The sequence below is a fragment of the Cantharellus anzutake genome (assembly GCF_015039405.1).
Source record: "Cantharellus anzutake strain C23 chromosome Unknown EI90scaffold_81, whole genome shotgun sequence".
NCBI classification, from domain to species: domain Eukaryota; kingdom Fungi; phylum Basidiomycota; class Agaricomycetes; order Cantharellales; family Hydnaceae; genus Cantharellus; species Cantharellus anzutake.
Window position 1 is genome coordinate 40,822 of NW_024067031.1, and position 17,958 is coordinate 58,779.

Here is a 17,958-nt window from a genome sequence, read left to right on the forward strand (position 1 = left end):
AAATGTTTGCGTCAAGGAGCTGAAGAATATAGTGTGGTGTCTGAACGAGGCTAGCTTACAATCCACTGAAGTCACAGCTTCTGCGAGGCTGAGGAGACATGCCAGTGCTGGACAGTCGAAGTTAAATGTCTTCAAAGTTGCTATGGTTTCGCGAGACGCTGCTACCGAACGGGGAAACGGGTCGGGGCAATGCTTGGCGAAACGCGACCATGCCTTTTGTTTGCAGACGCACAACCTTTTGGAGGTACCATCCTACGTCGTAAGTTGATCATGCATAATAGTTCACGCATGCACCCACTACACACCCAGTGCTTCCAATCCTGAAAGGATATCACGATAAATAGTGTCTGAAGGTCATTTCGACGGCTACGGAATTTGTGGGGCCATGCCGACTATAAGTTATCGTCAGCTGTGAGTAATGTTAATCATTACCAGATCTGGGCTTGAAGTTGGCGTTTCTCCTTTTGATTCGACAACGTTGCTCACTCGCCCTTCTAACGCCCTCGTTGACACTGGTAACGCTGAAAACTCAGCATGGTAAAACAATAGATTGACCCCGTCTCAGTGGCAGCAGTGGAGGCATCGGGGGCCAGAGGACTCTTGAATATCTTTTGTCCTTCCGATCGCCTGTTGGTCTTGAACTAGGCGATCCACGAACATACGCTGGCGGTACCGCGATCCCAATGGTAAGAACTATCGTACACGCGCGAGATACACAGGCGGCACGGCAAGTACAGGAGCACAGTAGTACAAGGACAGTCCGAGAAGAAAGGAAGAAGGCCAACGGGATGTGGGGAGGGCGGGTTCGTGAGAATGCGGTGTTAGTGCGATCTTCTAGCCTGCTGGCGACAATTGTGAGTGATGAACAGAAGGGGGGGAGGCAATGTTGCCCTGGAGGGCTCGGTTATGATACACTTTGTTCATTTGTGCCACTCGTTGTGTCCGTGAGTTCAGGCCCGTTCGAGGTGTACAACACGCCATCCAACGCTTGAATTCTGGTATTAGTGTTTCCCATCAAAGATGCAAATTCAAGCCAAGTGTTGATGTCTGGACACGAAATTTCAGCAGTATGTATATGGGGAAGTAGTGTCAACAGTGATTCAGACATACATCCATCGGTGCCAGCGCTTTTATGCTGGATTGTGGCTAGAATTCGTCTCAACATTTCAATCTCCAGTCTCGCCTCAGCGAGTTGAAGTTGCGTCGTGCTAAGCTCGCCCTGACTGTGCTCAAGGCTACTTCGCATCGATGAAGCTTCGGCAGCATTCCTTTGCGCAACACATCGAACTACCTGAACTTGTCGAGAGATGTCATCAATTGCAATCTCCTTCTCCCCAATGCGAGCCTGGAGGTCCTGTACTCGGTTGTCTGCCGTTTGGAGTTGAACTTGAGTGCGTTCGTATTCGGAACGAAGTGCAGCGAGGTCATTCTGAAGGTTCTTGACATGAACCAGCGCGAATAGGGGTACAGGAATGGTTGCTTCAGCCCAGGACTTTGTGTTTGTCTCTTGGGAATTAGATTCTGAACGTGTGGTGACAGCTGCTTTCGCACTTCGAGTCGGCCCTGTCAGTGATTTCTCCAACGGCTCAACGAAGAGTTTTATCGGCGGGGAATGGCCAGCTGGCTTCCTGCACATAGGACATCCCTTTGGTGGTCGTTGTCGCGAGCTGAGAGAAGAAGCGGCCCCAAGATACTGATTCAGACATTCGAAGCAGAATACATGCCCTATGATGTTCAAAGTGAGGCCAGACGCCGATTGAGGTCTCCAACGACATATGAACCTCACTCACCACAAGAAGGTAAAGCACAGGGGTTCATTAAGACGTCCGCACATATTGCGCAAGACCCAATAGGCTCGTACATATATGATTTGCCTCAGTATTGTCGGAGAAATCAGGTCCTCAAATGAAGCTGCAATCAGTCAACCAACAGACGCGTTATTCCGTAACCTCCGCAATCAAACCAAGGGCCTGAATAGGCCCGAATCGGGATGGTCTCGTAGGGGAAAGGATACTTTGGTGACAGGGAAAAGAAACGGTTGAGGAGGCAGTTGGGTCGGAGCGAAGCGCCAAGATGACTCCCGCCTGTTGCCGTTGTGTTTTGATGTCCGACAAGACTCTAATTACACGCTTTGTGCTCGTTATGTGCGTTTGGGAGAATGGCAGCTTAACATCCTCATCTACCTATTACATGGCTCCCTGACCCGGGATAGCCTCCAGAGGTTGACTTGTTTAACACTGGAGCATCTAATTCTTGTTGTCGCATCAACTCGTGCAAATTAGACCATAACGCTGCCAATGACGAAAATTCCCCTCCCACGCCTCTAACTTGGTCAAGTTTCTGGTTGAGTTTGTTCTGTTCTGTCAGAAGTTGCTCAAATCCCTGGAACGTGCGGATAAGTCAATCACGCTTCTGGCAGGGTCGGGTTCCTTACGCTACTAATTTCGGCAATCAAACGTGTTCTTTCTTTCTCAAAGAAGTCAGAGTCCTCCTCCTCGTTCGACGCCATCTTTGGTGTGATTCTGCGTTCCACTCCACGTGGTATCAATGTGGGTTGGAGGATGCTTCCGGACCAGTTTGCATCAATATGACTCGATGGAGTCCTGTGGGCGCCTGCTGGAACTGGAACTTCAACTACAGAGTACCCTTTTGATGTCACCAAGTGTTGATAGAGGTATTTTCACGGATCAAAAAATAATTGTCCTATAAACTGTGCCAGCTGCCTAGACCCGGTTGCTGATGTTGAATGACTGGCACTCGGGCACCAAACCATTCGGCCCTAAAGCTGACTTATCTGAATTGCGCTAACTTCGGCGGCGGGCACGCTAGGCCATAAGGAAAGAGTTTGGATGGAACCCCGCCCCTCTCGTTCACATGGCAGATGGCTTTCGCGTGCACCTGTGTGGTTCGCTGTAGTCTGGAGATTAATCTCGGAGCTATCCTCCTGGGAATCCCGTATGGGTTTTTCCTTCATCTGCTCAGATGAGTGCGGCTTCCATGAGGTGCATCGATTTCTAAGGATCACCCTGATTTCTGAAGGATAACATTGGCACTGACAATGCTGGGGGGCCTCCATTAATGCTGTGTATTACATCTGTGATTTCCTGGGTGGTATGTATGTTCTGACGGGGTCAATGAGGTTATGTGATGGAGTCGCTTGCGTCCCCCAGTGGCGAGCCTTTGCTGATCTGAAGAAAGTGGCCATGGCAGACAATTTCGCGGCATCCACCGAAATTTCTGTCGGCCGTATACAAATCCTGATGTCATCCGATCGGCGCAGATGAAAGCACCATGCGAGCATGCAATTCATTTATATTCCTGGTGCACACGATGTCCCACATTTGCAACGGTCAATGATCACTATGGAGTTTTGTCGCATCTACCAGCGGCCATCATGGTTGTAGGTCCAAAATTTTCAGTTGCAGTCCAAGGCAATGATAACTATTTTACCGATATTTACAATTGACACAGCAGGTTAAAAAACAAAAGGGTAAAAGTGACCGAACGGCTTAATTCCAACTAGCGCCATCACAAGGTTGTCTCGCGCATAATCTACCATCAGGTTTTCATTCCGAAGGAAATCCGACCTTACGGAGCGCGCATACACCTTAGAGGTTATAGTATTGATGTCAAACGGCCCCTTCATCTCCTTTTGGTCAATTCAGTTAGACAACACCCAAAGGGGATTGAATTGTTGAGCACCGAAAAAAAATAAACACCCATATCTCTGATATGCTTGGTCATCGGTATCCGCAACTGACCTGATCTGGGCTATAAGAGTAACACTTTAGGCCCACGATTTACTGGCTCACTCTTCATTGGCACGCCGCACGCACAGCACGCACACACAAACACAAAACGCTGCTTCTACTCGCTTGACATGGACTCGGATAAGCTCGTCGAATGCGAGATACACCTTGGTCCCAATCCCCTGAAACCTGTGAACGTATCGTAAGCTCAACAGTCTTCAGGATGTTATCCCTAGGCCTAATCGCATGATTTGCAATCCCAGGATCACACCCCAAAACGCCCGGGAGCACTGCAATGAAGTGCGGGTATACACACCGATGCTCCCGGTCAACGCGCCAGCTTCCCAGGCGTTATCAGTTGTCCACAGTAAGCCTGTGGACAGGCTGGTGATAGCTGAGGTGATCGTAACTACGGAATACCACGATTTTGACGGAAGCAGCTATCCACGAATAGCCACGAGGCTGGATCCGAATCACTGCGTCTGGCGATCGGGGGTGACGGAACGTTTTGGGATACCTTTCTACCCCGGATACCTGGTCTATAGATTTGGCATTGAGATTCCGGTTGGAATCCCTGTTGGTGGATGCAGTGTCAGCGCCAGAGTCAGGGTTGTGACGGAGAGATGGGATTCAACGACTGAAACATGCCAAGAACATAGTGCAACGTGGTATGATGCAGTTGAGCACGCATCCAACCGCCAACCCTCATAGCCGTTCTGGGTCCGCTCTGTGTAAATCCAAATGATACGGAACTACATCAACACCGCGCACCTCTGGTCCGTTAGCCCTTCGACCCCAATTAGCAACTTCGCCGTTGTGCATGCCCGTGGACATGCTCGAGTGAAATGATCGGCCGGTAAGTTAAACGATAAAAGATCACGGCGAAGTACTGTTGTTCGATGCAAACATGCCTAAATACACGGCGCAGCAGCCTCGAATTTGGGCTTTACTCCAGCAATTATGACACAGAACAATCGTTTGGCGTTTCCTTCACAATTTAGACGCTTCTCCCGTCACTCTAACCAATCTGAAGGGGGGTCCGCCGGTCCTCAGGACACGAGCCACTTATCAATGAAGATACTCACAGCTTTCCCCTGTTCTCACCACGGAACAGCATCTGGAGATACCGTGGGCAATTCTCAAGTCCGGACTCGATGTGATACTTCCGCTTCAATTTGCCCTCCTGGATCCACTGAGCCATATCGGCCACAGCCTTTGGATAGTCGTTCGTGAAATCGAACCTATCCCCGACCATGCAATATTGAATGTTAAGTCATTGGTACTGCAAATCAGCGACAACCAAAACTGACACGATGAAACCTTGGATGCTCGCTCGCATGGCCGTGAGAGTCTGGTAATTTTGCAACCCCCGTGGTTTCGACGAGTTGTACTCCGAAATGGTGCCACAGAGGACGATGCGCGCGTTCAGGTTTAGGCGGGTAAGCATGAAATCAAGGATCGATCCACCAACTATGGGAGTAGGTAGTCCATGAGACGGCGAAGATACAAATGACAGCATTAGACTAAGTCACACCGTTATCGAAGAACACATCCCTATTTGAGAATTGACATAGAGTGAGCGAGAGATGGTGCCCGGGAAATGGACCGTTTTGGCACTTACAAATAACCGACTTCCCTCTTGAACCGGCTGTGCCACCCTTGTTCGTTGTAATTATACGCCTTATCGATACCCAGGTCCTCCACTAGCCATCTGCATTTATCTTCCGCACCAGCAATGCCAATAACCTTAGCACCTATACGCAAACCAGTTGTCAATCATTGGTATTCAAGTAGCATGAGAAGGTGGGAACCTTTGATCTTGGCGATTTGACAAACCAGAGAGCCTGTGGCGCCAGCTGCTCCCGAGACTACGACGGTTTGACCAGGCTTAATCTTTCCAACGTAGAGGATACCCTAGCTCGAACCATTTGCTTAGAAAACCGTAACGCTGAAATATTTGGTACTTACGAAGTACGCGGTCATGCCTGTCCATAGCGCCCATAGTCGATGGAATTCACATGATACACAATGGGTCAATACTCCTCAGACTCACCGATCATCCCGAGCGGGCCCAGGAAATCGACAGGATTCGCACCTGGCGGCGCTCTACGTTAATAACCACAGATAAGGCAATTTCAACACAATGGAGGGGAGAAGCCCGCTCACACAACCTTTTCCAAAAACTTCTCCTTGATGGTCGAATACTCAGTCCAGCCTACGTGCCCGATTGAGGAAAATATAGTGATGGCACTATTCCTTGCAGCCAGAAGATCACTAACCGAGATACCCCTGCACGATATCACCTTTCTTGAGCGTTTTTCCGTTCGTCAACACGGTTCCAAGTGCACCAGCGCGCTGTTTCCGCGAGAGGGAGAATGAGTGGTGCAAAAAGACATCACGATCACCCACCATTGTTTCCCCAATTTTGACTGGAGGCGTGTACCTGTCAAATCGTAGAACTACCTCAGCTACAATCACACATTGGGGGCGCCGGGTCACCATACGAGCGGACATCGCGAATCCAGCCACGCATGGCGGGATCGAGCGAAACGATATCGACGCGCACTACGACCTCATCTGGACCTGGTTGTTTAACGTAGGTTGTCTCCGAGACCTATTCCTCTTTCACCTCAATTTACACACGGCGATAGATTTGGCGGTACCGCTCACAAAGGTGTCTTTCTCGATGCCTTCTATTGGGCGTTTGGACAAGTAGACACGCTTGGTTTTCGCGGGTACGATCAGAGACATGCCGAGTATCCTCTGTTCTAGCAGCTAAACGAGATAGGAGCAAGAGCCCAACCCACAAATCCGGAGACGCATTGCCGGCCGGTGACTCCCACCTCCACATATTCAGTCTCAGGGAGTGACATGTTACATATATCACATGCAAGATGGTGAGGCCGGTGAAGTGTCGGACATTTCCTTCAGCCCCCAAGATTACGTAAGTCGGTGGAATTAACTGTTCATATTCCCACACTTCTCATTGTTGTGCTTTTCAGTGGACAGGTGAGACCATCACGTAGCAGTGTCGGCGGAAGGTAATCAGTAGTAGCTTTCAAGCTTGTTTTGTCTGTAGACCTCTTGCAACAACGCAAATCACATTGTCCAACACGTCGGAACCTAAACTCCTGTTCATAGCTTGTAAGCCAAAATTCTCGTCATGCCTTCTTCTCGCCGTTTATGAGCGTTAGAGTATCCTGAACCCTTGGTATTTGTGATATTACACTCTGGCGATGGCACCACATATCCTCAAGCAACTCCGCTATATCGCTTTCGGTTCGTACTGTCTGTATGAGCCTATTCGTCCTTTCCTAACGGACCCTTGGCATGCCTTGGTGTTTTTCTCGCTTCAATCAATGGTTTTCCAGGAGCTGCAACTACTTGGTACTTCAACGTTCCCAAGCACATCTCTGAGGTGTTGGATAGGGGTGTGACAACTCTCCCAGGGTGAGTGCGTCATTTTATTCCTTCACTTCGTAAGTATCGCCCGAACGCATATCCTCGCTTATCGCTACTTTATCTAATAGAGCTTTGACTGTCACAAGTATTGCTCTGCAAATACTTGCTGTCGGAGTATTTCTTTACATCTTGGTTTATCTTCCTCGCATCAAAGGGATTCATCCTGACGTATGTGTCTCGTACGAGCACGCGGACTATGATATACTCATAGAGTTCTCCAGTACTCTCATTGGCCGCAAAATGAACTATCTACTGCGGTCCCAGTAAGCAGGGATCGTCGTTATGCTGCATCTGCATTCCTCACCAATCATACCCTATTCATATCCACTAGTGGCTAACGTTCGGGATTATTGGGGGATGGAGCTCCCTCTTCTATGCACTCTGGAGCTATACAGAACTCGTGCTCTGGAAGAGCATCGTAGCCAGTGCGTATATAGTTCTCCACTCCTCGCTTCCACATTTCAACATCTCTCGCCGTTTTCGTTCACCCATCCAGGTCTTGGGTTCTATGCTCTGACAGTGGGCATTATCGGGCTGATCCCAACTCCAACACCGCCTCCCCGACCAGAAGGTGCCGAAGAGGATGACTCGACCCCGGACGGAAATCACTCTCATCACGACTGAATTTCTGAGGTTTCTCGTTTGTGCGAAACGCCTTGATTGATCACGTCTATTGGATCTATTGGATATGAGAATACCTTGCTATCATGGAACTTTGGCGGGAGTATCAGCGTTTGTGCGAACACTGCGTGCATCGGTATCCAACCCTCACTGTAGCCCATGTGGGTTCGAGAACACAGATCTATGACTCTGGGCGTTATCCAGAGAATTGATTGCAAATGTAAACGTCAATCGGTTGCAAGACAGATCTGATCGGTGATGCTCCGGGACATCCCCCACCCTCAGGTTAGGGAACCTATGAGCTCGTGAGGATTGGGCACTCGTAGTTCTAAGTGCATTGGATCATCGCCCTAAGACGGAACCGAATGCATTGGTGTCTAGCTATGTTCACATTTCATCAATTCTGAATTTCCGCGGGGTTCGCAGAAAGGTAACTAGCCGCGTACTTGATTATGTAGGTAGCTACGGAAGAGAGAGAATTTTCCGTTTATGGCGATTTCACGCATCGCAATGTCAGCATGCGTACGGCCGGGATTTGGCCAAATACTCATCTGCGGACATCAACTGGGCTACCGGAAACCTTTGAGTACTCACTCACGTATTGGAACCTCTACTAGAGCTATATGGAACAGGGTAGACGGGTCCTAGATTCAACACCACCGATGCTCTGGCATCATTTCCCAGATCGATGCGCGTCCCCTGGCATTGTCCAGGTGTTGGGCGGTCAAATGCTCAGATGTAGATACTTGTGACATCTTTGAGTATTCGCATGACAATTAGAATGTCCGCTAAAGGATGTGACTTATGATTCGCACTCCCCTGACATTGGCTGCGGAGCATAGGTGTTGGCATTACATTTTGGCGAGGTCGTGCCAAAAACTCACATGTGGACGCCTATCTAGGCTCTAGCTCCGAGTCCTCAGTTATCAACTGGAACCTCCGCTAGAACTCCTAAGTGCAAGAGAAAGAGATGTATAGACAGGCGCTTGATCCAGCAGTGCACTACTATGGCTGCCAGCGTCGCTTTTCGTTTCGTTCTTTTGAATCCTCACACCCCTGGCTCCGCGTTACCAGTGTACGTACAGGATCGGTGGAACGCTCACTTGTGAACGCCTTTTTGGGTACCTAGAACTCGTCAGATCGTGAGCAGGCAATTTACTCCAGGGGGCTCTAAAACGAAGAAGGAAGTGCAGAGGTGTAATGATCCGAGTCAATACTGAAGCGGTTTGTCTGATAGTTTCTAAGTATAAGCGTGCACTGATGTCGATGAAATAAATGCAACCAGTGATCTTTATGTCTGAAGATCCGGCGGACCATTGAGGTGACGGATGGCCTGGAGCTACTAGGAAAGGTGCTGAACTGGCAAAAGGTCCACATGTGGACGTCTCATTCAGAGCTATGCAAAACAAGAAATTTCGAGTGACAATCTTAATACTCCATAGGAACAGTATACGAACAAGAGAAGAGAAGAAAGTGAGTCGTATTTGCACGGTTTGGCCAAAAACTCACATGTGGACGCCTGTCTAGGCTACCTGAAACCTCCGAGTTCTCAGTCATCAACTGGAACCTCCACTGGAACTCTAAGTGCAAGAGAAAGAGATGCATAGACAGACACCAGATCTGGCGCTACTGCCGCTCGCTAGCATCATTTCTTACCGCACTCTCAGACCTAGGTTGCATTGTCCTGGCATTAAGTTGACACTGCATATGACTGTGTTCAGTCAAATACCCACATGTGTTCGCGCGTCAATTAGAACGCCCGCTAGGAAAGAGGTGATTGGCGGACGCTACGTCTGGCACTATCTTGCCCGCATTGCACTAGGTATTTCCTGCAGTGCTTATGTTGGCATTACATATTTGCAGCGTTTGGCCAAAAACTCACATGTGGACACCTATCTAAGCTACCTGAAACCCCCGATAACTCAGTTGTCAACTGGAACCTCCACTGGAACTCTATGTTGAAAGAGAAAGAGAAGCTAGGCGGACGCTGACCGTTGCTCCGAGCTGGCATCGCTTTCCACTGTGTTTGCTTGAACAGTGTACATACGCAATCGGTGAAACACTCAGTTGTGGAGGACTTTGTTGGTACCTAAAACTCGTCAGATCTTGAGGAGCCGGCAAGGTGCACCCAGAGTACTCTAAAACAAGGGAAGGAGAGCAGAGGCGTGGTGATCCGAGTAATACTGAAGCGGTACTGATTTGAGCAGCAATCTTTATCTCTGATGATTCGGGGTTTGAGCGAGTCTATCATGGTTGTTATCGTTCTCTAACACATCACTGACCCGAGGTTATGGATGGTCTGAAGTTATTAGGAAGGGTGTCGAAGTGGCAAAAAGTTCACATGTGGACGTCTCATTCAGAGCTACGCAAAACAAGAAATTTCAAGTTACAATCTTAATACTCCATAGGAACAGTATGCGAACAAGAAAGTGAGTTGCATATCATTATATTTGCACCGTTTGGCCAAAAACTCACATGTGGACGCCTGTCTAGGCTACCTGAAACTTCCGAGTACTTTGTTATCAACTGGAACCTCCACTGGAACTCTATGTGTAAGAGAAAGGGATGATAGACGGAGTCTAAGTAAGCACCACTGTTGGCTCGCTAGCATCACTTTTCATTGCGTTTTCTCGAATCCTCACTCCATTAGTGCGGAATCGGTGAAACACACACATGTGGACGTCTCTTTTGGAACTTAAAACTAGTCAGATCTCGAGGAACTGGCGAGTTGCTCCAAGGGTACTTCAGAACAAGGGAAGGAAAGCAAAGGTATGGCGATCCAAGCTCTACTGATTAGTTTGAAGCAGTGATCTTACGTCTAAAGATCTGGCCTGAATTTTGGGTTTAGGCAAGTCTATCATAGTCATTCTCTAGCACATCACTGACTCAAAGTCACGGATAGTCCGGGGCTACCAGGAAGGACGGCAAAGCGACAAAAAGCCCACATGTGGACGTCTCGTTCAGAGCTATGCAATACAAGAAATTCCGAGCGACAAGCTTAACACTCGATAGGAACAGTATGAATGCAAGAGAAGAGATGGAATTAATGAAAGTGAGTAGCAAGGTTACCGATAGTTTATATGTTCATCTTATTAAGGGGTAGGCTGCAAGCCTATCACAGCTGCAGTTTTGTAGATCTAGCCAGGCTAGCGGGCACAAAATGAGACCGGATTCGAGGTAAGTTGCTAAGTTCTTGATCTCCTGGGAGGATGTCCACCTTGTCGTGGTCCAGGAGCTGCCTGATGAAGACTTGAGGACTGTGACTTGTCATGGTTCAGCAGTCGAGGGCTCCAAGAGGCATCCATTGCTCGATCTAGTGTGGTAGTTGCTTAATCTAGGGCGATAGTTGCTTGTTGTTTCCGGGGCAGAGACTTCTTAAGAGTTCCCACTTGTCGCGGTTCAGTCGAACCCGACAGTGGCTCTGGGGTCAAAGCTCCGAGGGGAGGGGCGGGGGGATGTTTGTGTATCGCGTTTACAGCAAAGGCCTCCTTAGAGTCCCCACTTGTTGCGGTTCAGTTGATCCCGACAGTGGCTCTGGGGTCGAAGCTTCACGGGGATACGATCTCTTTAGAGTCCCCACTTGTTGCGGTTCAGTTGAACCCAACAGTGGCTCTGGGATCCGAAACTCCAACGCGACTTAGAGTGAAGACTTCTTAAAGAGTCCCCACTTGGCGTGGTTCAGTTGAACCCGGCAGTGGCTCTGGGGTCGAAGCTCTAAGAGGGGTGGTGGTGGTGGGGGTATATCGCGTCCATAGCAAAAGCCTCTTAAGAGTCCCCACTTGTTGCGGTTCAGTCGATCCCGACAGTGGCTCTGGGGTCGAAGCTTCACGGGGATACGATCTCTTTAGAGTCCCCACTTGTTGCGATTCATTGGAATAATCCGACAGTGGCTCTGGGATCCGAAGCTCCAACGCGACTTAGGGTGAAAGACTTCTTAAAGAGTCCCCACTTGCTGCGGTTCAGTTGAACCCGGCAGTGGCTCTGGGGTCGGAGCTCTAAGAGAGAGGGGGGGGGAGAGGAGATGTATCGCGTCCACAGCAAAAGCCTCCTAAGAGTCTCCACATGTTGCGGTTCAGTCGATCCCGACAGTGGCTCTGGGGCCAAAGCTTCACGGGGGTACGATCTCTTTAGAGTCCCCACTTGTTGCGATTCATTGGAATAATCCGACAGTGGCTCTGGGATCCGAAACTCCAACGCGCCTTAGGGCGAAATGACTTCTTAAAGAGTCTCCACTTGCTGCGGTTCAGTTGAACCCGGCAGTGGCTCTGGGGTCAAAGCTCTAAGAGGGGGGAGAAGGGGGAGAGAGGGGGTTAGTTGCTTGCTTGATCTATGGTGGTCGTTTGTTGGTGACGTACGTTCCCCTGGGAGGATGTCCACCTTGTCGTGGTCCAGGGGCTACCTGATGAAGACTTCAGAGCTGTGACTTGTCATAGTTCAGGAGTCGAGGGCTCCAAGAGGCATCCAATCCTTAGTCTTAGTGATAGTTATTTATGGAGATGGTAGCGACGGGACAGAGTTTTCTTCTATGTTGCCAGGACTCGAGGAGAAAAAAAAAAGGGGGGGACGCAAGCGGCGAGTGCGGCGTAGGGTTAGCTAAGATAGAACTATTGTTGGGGCTGTTTCACAAAATTCATCCTGATACCAATCGCCATTGACACGGGCGCTCACGTTCGTTGATTGCAGATTTAGATAATCCGATATATGTGGTGTAGTGTATGTATCGCTCCAATTTGATACACATGCCACCCCCGAAAGAGGCATGTGTAGTTCCCTGTCAAGAGCAAGCATTCTGCCAACGAGAGTACAGCGAGACAAGGCTAGCCAATGTTCGTTTAGAGAACCAAAGCTGTACAGGCGTCTTAGCGATATTTGAGTTAATCGGTAGAAGCCAAATGTCAAGAACTAGCCGCAGGAATTGTTAAGCGATCACCGACACAGATCGATATGTGAAAGGTACTCTCAAACAAGGAGACGCCACATCAAGGTATTAAGGGACATAGTCCCAACCTCCTAAATCCTACGAACAGATAAATACCTAGAATATATCAAATATCGGTGCAGTTGTCTATGTATACAGAAGGCAGAGGAATTCTCCATGTCTTCCAGGTGCATCAATGCAAGAAAGCGTACTGAGGACACACAACCAGAGCAGAGGGACGACGGAGTCGGCTGGTAACCACGGGTGGTAGGTAGGTGCACATTCGGCTGATTGGTATATTGGCTCGTTCCTTCTTAGGCCCCGGTCCAGCATGATACAGTAGGTATCCGAACCGTGTGGAGTCAGGTTGTAGGAGACACCGGCAGCATTCGCAGTTTCCTTGCTTTTCAGCACCGGAAGCGGCGTCGTTGTAACAAACAAGCCACATAGAAGTAGTACTTGGTAAGTAAAAAAAAAAAAAAGATCGCGAGGCCCTTTACACATGCAGCTGGAGGATATACTAGTAAGTAAACGAGGGTGCAACTTTAGATGGTGTGGCGCTGTCGAACGACTTGCATATAGCCGTGGGAATAAATAAAATTGGTGTTGCGTAAACTTATCTTTCCCACTTCTCACTAGGACAAGCCAGTTCCTGCTCGAAGCCCATTGTAGTACAATATAGCGAAAAAAAAGCAGGCATCATGCGCAAAAAGTTGAGAAGCGAGGGCAAACCCCATATTTACGTAATATTTTTGAGACGCAACTTCAATTTTGGGCTAGTGCTTATGCACGAATGAGGGAACGTTCAGATATCTTCATTTCATTTACCATACCTCCTACTTGCACAGCGCAACAAGGAAAAGAAGAAAAGGGAGGGGGAAAAAAAGGGTCTGGCTAGCGCTGACCAGTCGTCAACCCAGCCTGTACGGTAGGCCGTGACTGAATACGACCTAGCCATTCCTAGTGGGATTCGAGGTTTTGAATTAAGTTTGGGAGTCTCTTCCTCTTGTGTGTGATGGATCCGACTTACAGCGACATGAGGCCACTTTTTCAAATCGCCTTGTGGAAGACCTCCGAACGCGAACATCCCACGAACCCTAAAGAGGAGAGATTCACTCATTAGCTGCAACAGATCGTCGATAATTTCCCCCCGCCCACTCACAAAGGGAAAAGACTAATATCGGCAACGCTAAATGTTCCCTTCCCATCACCAACAAGATACTCCCTCCCACCCTCTTCTTCCAACCTCTGATTAATGACACCAATCACCCTCGCCGCTTCTTTACCAACCCTCTCACTAGCATGAGGAACTTTTACATCCAACCAATTATAATGGACGGCTTCCATGAAGGTTGGAGTGAGATTACCAGGACCCCAAAAGAGCCATGAAAGTTGTTCGCCGTAATGAGGTGAGGTCGTAGAGAAACTTAGTTTGTGGTCGGGGTCGAAGGAGGTGGTGATGTATGATAAGATGGCGGAAGATTCGAAGATCCGGGCGGTATGACCGGAAGGGAGCGTATGTAGAAGAGCGGGAATTTTGTTGTTCTATAGGTATATATACCGAGCAGATTGGGTGAGTGGGTAGTTGTAGCCAGTCCAGGAAGGCTCTTATTCAAGACGTACGGGGTTGACCTTTGAGAATTCAGCACTGAAGTGCTCCTTCTTCCGACTTTCGATCGTCTTCAGAGAGTAATCGAATTCTTTCCCATAAGCATTACGAAGTTCCTCAAAGAGGATAGCGGCTTTATGACCGTTGGGCGACCCTCCTCCAACGAAAAGGTATAGTTCCTAAATGGCCAAAAAGATGAGTGCAAGGGTCATGGCCGGTTAGCATGGAAAAGTGGAGGGATGAGGTGTGCAGGAAAAGCTTGAGCGCCTGTCGTGTGATGGAACCGAGACGGAGTGCATTAACACCGTCCAAACCAGCAGAAAAGGGCCGCTGACTGGCATAAGCACGTATCGGCAATCATTAAAGAGCCGATGGTCTTAATAAAGAACACGCTCACGCCCGTCAACCTCGGGTAGAGACATACCGAACGCGAATGGCGCAATATTTCCCCATGCAACTCCACATCTTTGGGAAGATAAAAACAGGAGACTCGGGTATAATAAACTCACCAAGGCCTTCTTTCCTTCAGGCGTAACGATAGGAGGCATTCCAACGCTGGTAGCACTAGTCGCCATTTTCCTGAAGCTGACGCAGTTGTTGAGGGTGGGAAGAGCAAGACAGAGGAGTGTTCGAGCGGTGGTTTGACCAAAGACCATCGAGGTTTAAGTAATGAGCTTGAATAAAGGAGCTTCTACTACATCTCTTCAGATCTACACGTTGCACAGGCAACGGAGCAAAGTGATTATGTAAGAACAGGGAACCGATGTTGATGTTCTTTTGGGTTGTTGAGTGTGCAGCGATAATGGAATGTATTGGGCGCTGAGGCGATGACAAGCAATTAGTCATCCATGAATAATCCTCGGATCTTGGAAGAAAGGGATTCCCCGACCAAAGTAGGGTTCCGTCAAGTCGGAGCCAAGTCAGCAAAGCAGCCAAGCAGTGTACAAAGCAGTACTTGTGCAATGGTGTCTCATTCGGTACTGAATCGCAGCGTGAGAAACCATCAAATTCCTAGGCGCTTGGATCAAGTCCGAATTCAAAATCAGGGCGCCAACCTTACTTACCCTGACTGCGATGAACAAGGATCGCAATTGCAACAGCAAGCCACGTAAGCGCACCTGCATAGGCGCACACGCATGCAAACCACCAGCGGCTCACCAGTCACCCCCCCTCCAATCCACAAACGCCCCATTCCCTTTCATCTGAGGCGTCTCCCGCCGTAAATAGTCCCTTGTTTTCATCATTTCCCCAACGTATGGTTCGGAAAGATCTATACCTCTTCACTGTTCCTGGATGGTAAGAAAATGCTCTGGAAGATAGATCAAGGGTGATGAGAAACAGGGTACGAATAATCTGCTTGTAAGAGTACCACTTAGTATGATCATATTGTCGATTCCGGCACTATGTGCGTGAGTTGGCATTTTGCTCGACGTACCCTCCAACTCAGTTATCAGCCGTACTCCCCTTGCAATTCGCTGTAATAGATACGATAGTGGACTCATCCATCGGCAAAATGCCATTCGATGCGCCTCTCATGATCCTGTCCCCCCGTCCAAGTCCTTGGAACCATCGTTTCCTCTTCCGGAAGGAGGAGCCAAATCCCAATAAAATGTCCAAAAAACAGCAACATTCGCAATGAACGAACCGTTCCAGAAACGTTCACCAGATCCCTCCCCCCCCTTGCTCGGCTTAATCTCAAAGTTACACCTCCACCTCCCTCTTGTCTTCTTCCCGTGACTGTGATGACCTTTCTTCGCTACCAAGTATTGCTTTGGACGCATTTCCAGAAGCCAGAAGTAGTAGTAGCCACCACATTAGGCCGGACGGGTATCTCGGAGGAGTGAATGTACGACGGGCGCGTCCTAGAGCTTTGGACGATCCTTGGTTGAGAGTGCAATTAAGGTCAACCTACCATCAATTTGAATTTTCTCGCGCTCGTGTTGTTGCGCGGTAAGAGTTGTATTCACGTCTCGTTGGAGGCGAGCGCAGCACGACGTCGCGTCTCGGGAGACGTATCAGAGGTTTAAATATGACAGGCTGTTCGTCATTCGAGAGAATACCTTCAAGATTGAGGGAATGCAAGCTGGTTCTATTTTGAGAAGTGACATGTCCCACTGATGGCCAATGACGCATGCGGCCCGTGCCTGGAGGAAATATTGTTCCTTGGTGGCTTCACATTTTCAACATGTTATTTTCTTCCAAAATACCACCCGAGATCCTTCCAATTCCAAGCATTCAACGTGAAGGACAGCATTACGACGTTGCCCGTAATCAGGCCGCCTCTTTAGCTAAAACTCGAATTCTCCATCCGAAATCAAATCGCAGTTGCCTCCTCCTCTTTAAACTGGTATTCTAATTTCCTACTTTTGTAACGGTAGCAGTGGCACACTCAACCCCAACTGGACCGCTGGCCTTTCACCTATCCGATCTAACCACCCTTTGAAGTGAGGGTACGATTCTATCGTCTCCGAATCTATACCTGCGTAGGACCATTTCCTGCACCTTTGAAAGAGAGGGTATGTTAATTCACCGGAGTAGGGGGGAGGAAAGGAAGAACTAAGATATTGGATGGAGAGAACATACCAAGTCCAAGCGCTAATATCCGCAATACTGTACCTCCCCCTCCCGGATCCAACAAGATAATCCCTCCCTTCACCTTCTTTCAATCTATCGTCCAGTACGGTAAAGAGACGTTTAGTCTCATTTGTATATCCTGCTCCCAAGGGATATGGTCGGTTGGTTACCGGGAGGTTAATAAAATAAGAGAACAAGTTAGTTTGTGGCCTAGTTAGACGGCGAGGGGGAGGGGTGGAAGACTTACGGTTTATGGCGTAGGGGATTTTTTCAGGTGCATATCTCGTAAAGTGAATCGCTTGACCTGTATTTGTGGTAGTGATCATTGATCATCCAGTCATAATGCATCTTCAAAAAGACGGACATACCCTGCATGGGCCCAATACCACCATGCTAATACCACCCAGGTGAAATGAGAATCGTGTCAGCAGGTCAATCCCCACACACGACCCTTCAACAACTCACTATAAAGAAAATCCATTGTAAACACTCGCTTTCTTCCTCCGAACCTTCCAGAAAGCTGATTTTTCTCTCCTTATCGAAGTGCTTGACTAGGTAGAGCAATATGGCACTACTTTCGAAGACGTTGAAGTGTGACATCTTCCCGTTTAGGTAATGGTGTGTCAAGGCGGGGATTCGACCGTTAGGGTTGATCTTGGGAGGTGGGAGGTGGTGTGAGATGTGGAGGGTGAGATGTCAGAAAGGGAAGCGTACTTTTAAAAACCAAGGTTGTTTTTGTTCAAGGATGGAAAAGTCGAGTGTCTGCAGAAGACAAATTGAGCCTCAACTAGAAGGGGAGAGATCGACTCGATAATGGACTGACCTTGTATCCATATGAGATCTGAACACCAGGATAGGCGGCTTTCAACTCCTCCAACAGATGTAATAGGAGAGAACGATTAGTTGTTACACTCAGCTCTAGATCCTGCAGCAAGGCATGTCGTACCCAGTGTGACGGAAACTTTATAGCCGTTGGGTGATGGCGCGGTATAGAGTGTAAATGTAGCTTTAGCCTCAGACGACAT

At 48.7% G+C, this 17,958-nt stretch overlaps 8 protein-coding genes across 8 annotated transcripts; 2 read left to right on the forward strand and 6 right to left on the reverse strand.

Moving 5' to 3' along the window:
* Window positions 1-590: 590 nt before the first annotated feature.
* Window positions 591-2,179, reverse strand: EI90DRAFT_2585833 (uncharacterized protein). The gene is made up of 3 exons (XM_039053272.1): window positions 1,791-2,179; window positions 1,111-1,725; window positions 591-1,047 (listed from the first exon to the last, which is right to left on the reverse strand). The coding sequence occupies exons 1-3, from the start codon at window positions 1,861-1,863 to the stop codon at window positions 905-907; spliced, it is 831 nt and encodes a 276-aa protein (XP_038910457.1). The 5' UTR covers window positions 1,864-2,179; the 3' UTR covers window positions 591-904.
* EI90DRAFT_2939051 (uncharacterized protein) lies at window positions 2,176-2,509 on the reverse strand (the record flags this gene model as incomplete). Its single annotated transcript, XM_039055215.1, has 2 exons — window positions 2,176-2,382; window positions 2,435-2,509. 2 exons carry the CDS (start codon window positions 2,507-2,509, stop codon window positions 2,176-2,178), a joined length of 282 nt encoding a protein of 93 aa, XP_038910458.1.
* A 1,197-nt stretch (window positions 2,510-3,706) lies between these two features.
* On the forward strand, window positions 3,707-4,621 carry EI90DRAFT_3079775 (uncharacterized protein). The gene is made up of 2 exons (XM_039061852.1): window positions 3,707-4,465; window positions 4,521-4,621. The coding sequence occupies exon 1, from the start codon at window positions 3,996-3,998 to the stop codon at window positions 4,458-4,460; it is 465 nt and encodes a 154-aa protein (XP_038910459.1). The 5' UTR covers window positions 3,707-3,995; the 3' UTR covers window positions 4,461-4,465; window positions 4,521-4,621.
* Window positions 4,622-4,740: 119 nt separating this feature from the next.
* On the reverse strand, window positions 4,741-6,637 carry EI90DRAFT_2978037 (alcohol dehydrogenase). Its single transcript, XM_039055928.1, has 12 exons — window positions 6,420-6,637; window positions 6,254-6,363; window positions 6,159-6,192; window positions 6,029-6,104; window positions 5,916-5,964; window positions 5,803-5,855; window positions 5,718-5,734; window positions 5,561-5,663; window positions 5,371-5,503; window positions 5,284-5,303; window positions 5,060-5,219; window positions 4,741-4,990 (listed from the first exon to the last, which is right to left on the reverse strand). Exons 1-12 carry the CDS (start codon window positions 6,498-6,500, stop codon window positions 4,831-4,833), a joined length of 996 nt encoding a protein of 331 aa, XP_038910460.1. The 5' UTR covers window positions 6,501-6,637; the 3' UTR covers window positions 4,741-4,830.
* A 33-nt stretch (window positions 6,638-6,670) lies between these two features.
* Window positions 6,671-8,069, forward strand: EI90DRAFT_3079783 (uncharacterized protein). Its single transcript, XM_039061853.1, has 9 exons — window positions 6,671-6,693; window positions 6,752-6,758; window positions 6,805-6,893; window positions 6,944-7,028; window positions 7,121-7,199; window positions 7,280-7,379; window positions 7,433-7,474; window positions 7,543-7,636; window positions 7,708-8,069. The coding sequence occupies exons 4-9, from the start codon at window positions 6,986-6,988 to the stop codon at window positions 7,833-7,835; spliced, it is 486 nt and encodes a 161-aa protein (XP_038910461.1). The 5' UTR covers window positions 6,671-6,693; window positions 6,752-6,758; window positions 6,805-6,893; window positions 6,944-6,985; the 3' UTR covers window positions 7,836-8,069.
* Window positions 8,070-8,723: 654 nt separating this feature from the next.
* Window positions 8,724-9,534, reverse strand: EI90DRAFT_2587533 (uncharacterized protein). Its single transcript, XM_039053274.1, has 2 exons — window positions 9,342-9,534; window positions 8,724-9,259 (listed from the first exon to the last, which is right to left on the reverse strand). Exons 1-2 carry the CDS (start codon window positions 9,435-9,437, stop codon window positions 8,900-8,902), a joined length of 456 nt encoding a protein of 151 aa, XP_038910462.1. The 5' UTR covers window positions 9,438-9,534; the 3' UTR covers window positions 8,724-8,899.
* A 3,887-nt stretch (window positions 9,535-13,421) lies between these two features.
* EI90DRAFT_3158017 (glutathione S-transferase) lies at window positions 13,422-15,336 on the reverse strand. The gene is made up of 5 exons (XM_039066156.1): window positions 14,869-15,336; window positions 14,374-14,538; window positions 13,913-14,295; window positions 13,781-13,847; window positions 13,422-13,710 (listed from the first exon to the last, which is right to left on the reverse strand). The coding sequence occupies exons 1-5, from the start codon at window positions 15,013-15,015 to the stop codon at window positions 13,645-13,647; spliced, it is 828 nt and encodes a 275-aa protein (XP_038910463.1). The 5' UTR covers window positions 15,016-15,336; the 3' UTR covers window positions 13,422-13,644.
* Window positions 15,337-16,719: 1,383 nt separating this feature from the next.
* On the reverse strand, window positions 16,720-17,958 carry EI90DRAFT_2938872 (glutathione S-transferase; the record flags this gene model as incomplete). The annotated part of the gene is made up of 7 exons (XM_039055208.1): window positions 16,720-16,832; window positions 16,917-17,072; window positions 17,181-17,237; window positions 17,302-17,326; window positions 17,399-17,587; window positions 17,648-17,715; window positions 17,844-17,958. The coding sequence occupies 7 exons, from the start codon at window positions 17,956-17,958 to the stop codon at window positions 16,720-16,722; spliced, it is 723 nt and encodes a 240-aa protein (XP_038910464.1).